The 2725-nt window shown below is 31.4% G+C and overlaps 1 protein-coding gene across 1 annotated transcript in view; it reads right to left on the bottom strand.

The window, feature by feature from the left end:
• Positions 1–284: 284 nt before the first annotated feature.
• LOC137628860 (octopamine receptor beta-2R-like) overlaps positions 285–2725 on the bottom strand; it is a 561435-nt gene continuing 558994 nt past the window's right edge. The window contains exon 7 of the mRNA XM_068360111.1: positions 285–1635. Within this exon, the coding sequence (XP_068216212.1) occupies positions 1352–1635 (284 nt within the window). The 3' untranslated portion in view covers positions 285–1351. The remainder of the gene's footprint in view (positions 1636–2725) is intronic.

The raw sequence follows: 2725 nt of genomic DNA on the forward strand, positions 1-2725 counted from the left end.
CATACATATATATATATATATATATATATATATATATATATATATATATATACATACATATATATATGTATATATATACATATATATATGTATCTATATGCATATATATATATATATATAATATATATATATATATATATATATATATATATATATATATATATATATATATATATATATATGTATGTATATGTGTGTGTCTGTGTGTGTGCCCAAAGTGTATCTTTTATGATGATTTACCAAAAAAAAAAAAAAAAAAACAGATGATTGTTGTTGTCGAAACACTTGTGCTTATTACACATATATGTATATATACATATACGTGCGTTTGTAGAGATAAACACTTTCAATATACATATACATTATCATTCTGATGTCTCTGCTATTCACATACAGCTCTCTTTCACATATATACATAAATATTTACATATAAAAATAACCTTTTCTTTTGAACGCGCACATACACGTAGGCAGAACTCTTCACCCTGGAACAAAACTTATCATGAAACATATATCAGGAATTTCCATTTAAATCTATCTTTACATTACAATTACTTCCATTTCAATTTTTTGTATTTCATCTTATATTCATTACTGCTATCTTTTTTTCAACTTAACAATTTCTTTAAACATTTTATTTTTCTCTATTTCAATATACTTTACATTATTTCTTTCTTTCTCTTTAGGGGTTTCTTCTGAATTATTTTGTTTTTATTTAATTCCATTTTTAAGTTACCTAAAATATTTGACTATTCATTAATCAAAAATATTTTATGATCATATTTTTATCATGTTTTATAAAGTTTTCCTTCACAAATTTACTATACCGTACCATTAATTTCTACCATCTTTCTATATGGAATTTTTCTTCTAAAACTCCTAAAATTTTATTAAGTTTTACCAGGTTTATATTCTGTTATCCAAAATGTTTTCATTAATTTCTACTATCTGTTTATATTCAATTTTCTTTCTCAAATTTCCAAAACACCATAATTAATTCCTACTATTTGCTTGTGTCAAATTCTTGTTCTCAAATTTACAAAACCACATAATCAATTTCTACCAACTGTGTATATTTAATTTTCTTTCACAAACTTCCAAAACAATACCTTTAAAACGACCATTTCTTCAACCAATATCAAAGTTCTTTAAAATTCCAAAATATTATCATTAATTTCTACCATTTGCTAGTATCAAATTTTTCTTCTTAAATTTACAAAACCACATACTCAATTTCTATCAACTGTCCTTCTCAAATTTTGAAATTATCATAAAGCCACCAACTTCTTTAACCAGAAAAAAAAAAAAAAAAAAAAAAAAAAAACCTGACCCCTTTTCGCCTCACTTGACCTTAGCGATCAGTCCCCATCCGTGTCACTTTATCCACCGTGGTCATCTCAATATGACAATACTCGGAGCTAAGCGCCGACCTCGGCTGGACTTCCGACGAAGGCGTGTCCTGTCCCCCTCCGACGCAACGCACCAGGCGCCTCCCGTGCCCGCAGCAGCCCCTGGAGCACTTGCGACAACGGGCGCAGTCCAGGCCGTAGTGCTTGAGCGTTTTCCGGAAAGCTTTCCGGAAGTCCCGGTTGAAGTAGGCGTAGATGACCGGGTTCAAGGTCGAGTTGAAGTAACCTGAGGGATCGAGGGTCAGTTAGTTGATGGAGAAGGAGGGAGGATGGAAGAAGTAAAAAGGGTAGGGTAATTATATGAGGAAGAAGACGAAGACGAAGAAGAAGAAGAAGAAGAAGAAGAAGAAGAAAGAAGGTAGGGTAATTATATGATGGAGAAGAAGAAGAAGAAGAAGAAGAAGAAAGAAGGTAGGGTAATTATATGATGGAGAAGAAGAAGAAGAAGAAGAAGAAGAAAGAAGGTAGGGTAATTATATGAGGAAGAAGAAGAGGAAAAAGAAGAAGAAGAAGAAGAAGAAGAAAGAAGGTGGGGTAATTATATGAGGAAGAAGAAGAAGAAGAAGAAGAAGCGTAACACAGGAAAGGAGGACAAGATTTAGCGGAAGCAGACGAAGAAAAATGAAATATAAATGAAGATGAAAGAAGCACAGGAAAGAACAAGAGGAAGATGGATGAGATAGAAGAAATGTAAATGAAGATGGAGAGAGAGAGAGAGAGAGAGAGAGAGAGAGAGAGAGAGAGAGAGAGAGAGAGAGAGAGAGAGAGAGAGAGATAAAACAAAGTAAAATGAAGCAGAGAAGTGAAAAAGAAGAGAAAAAGTACAAGAAAAAAGTGTAGATGGAGAGGAGAGATATATTAAAATAAAGAAAAATGAAACAGTAAAAAAGAAAAAGAAAGGGCAAAAATGAAAAGTGTAGCGAGAGAAAGATGAATATTTATAGGACAAGTAGAATTGTGGGAAACAGAAAGAAATATGAAGAAAAGAGAAATAAGAAAAGGCTGATTCTAAAAATAATTAGCAAAATGAGAAGATAATTTATATTTCAAAAAATAGCTATAGATATTCAGATCCTTTTGACATTTTTGGCAGAAGTAAAAATCTAATTTTATTTTAAAGATTAAATTTAGGATAGACAGCTGAACTTGATATGGATTTGATGAAAGGGCCAAAGACTTTTTATAATAAGATTACTTAAATCATCATCATCATCATCATCACCTCCTACTCCTATTGACGCAAAGGGCCCCGGTTAGATTTCGCCAGTCGTCTCTATCTTGAGCTTTTAACTCAATACTTCTCCATTCATCATCTC

The sequence above is a fragment of the Palaemon carinicauda genome, chromosome 36 (genome assembly GCF_036898095.1).
Source record: "Palaemon carinicauda isolate YSFRI2023 chromosome 36, ASM3689809v2, whole genome shotgun sequence".
NCBI lineage: Eukaryota > Metazoa > Arthropoda > Malacostraca > Decapoda > Palaemonidae > Palaemon > Palaemon carinicauda.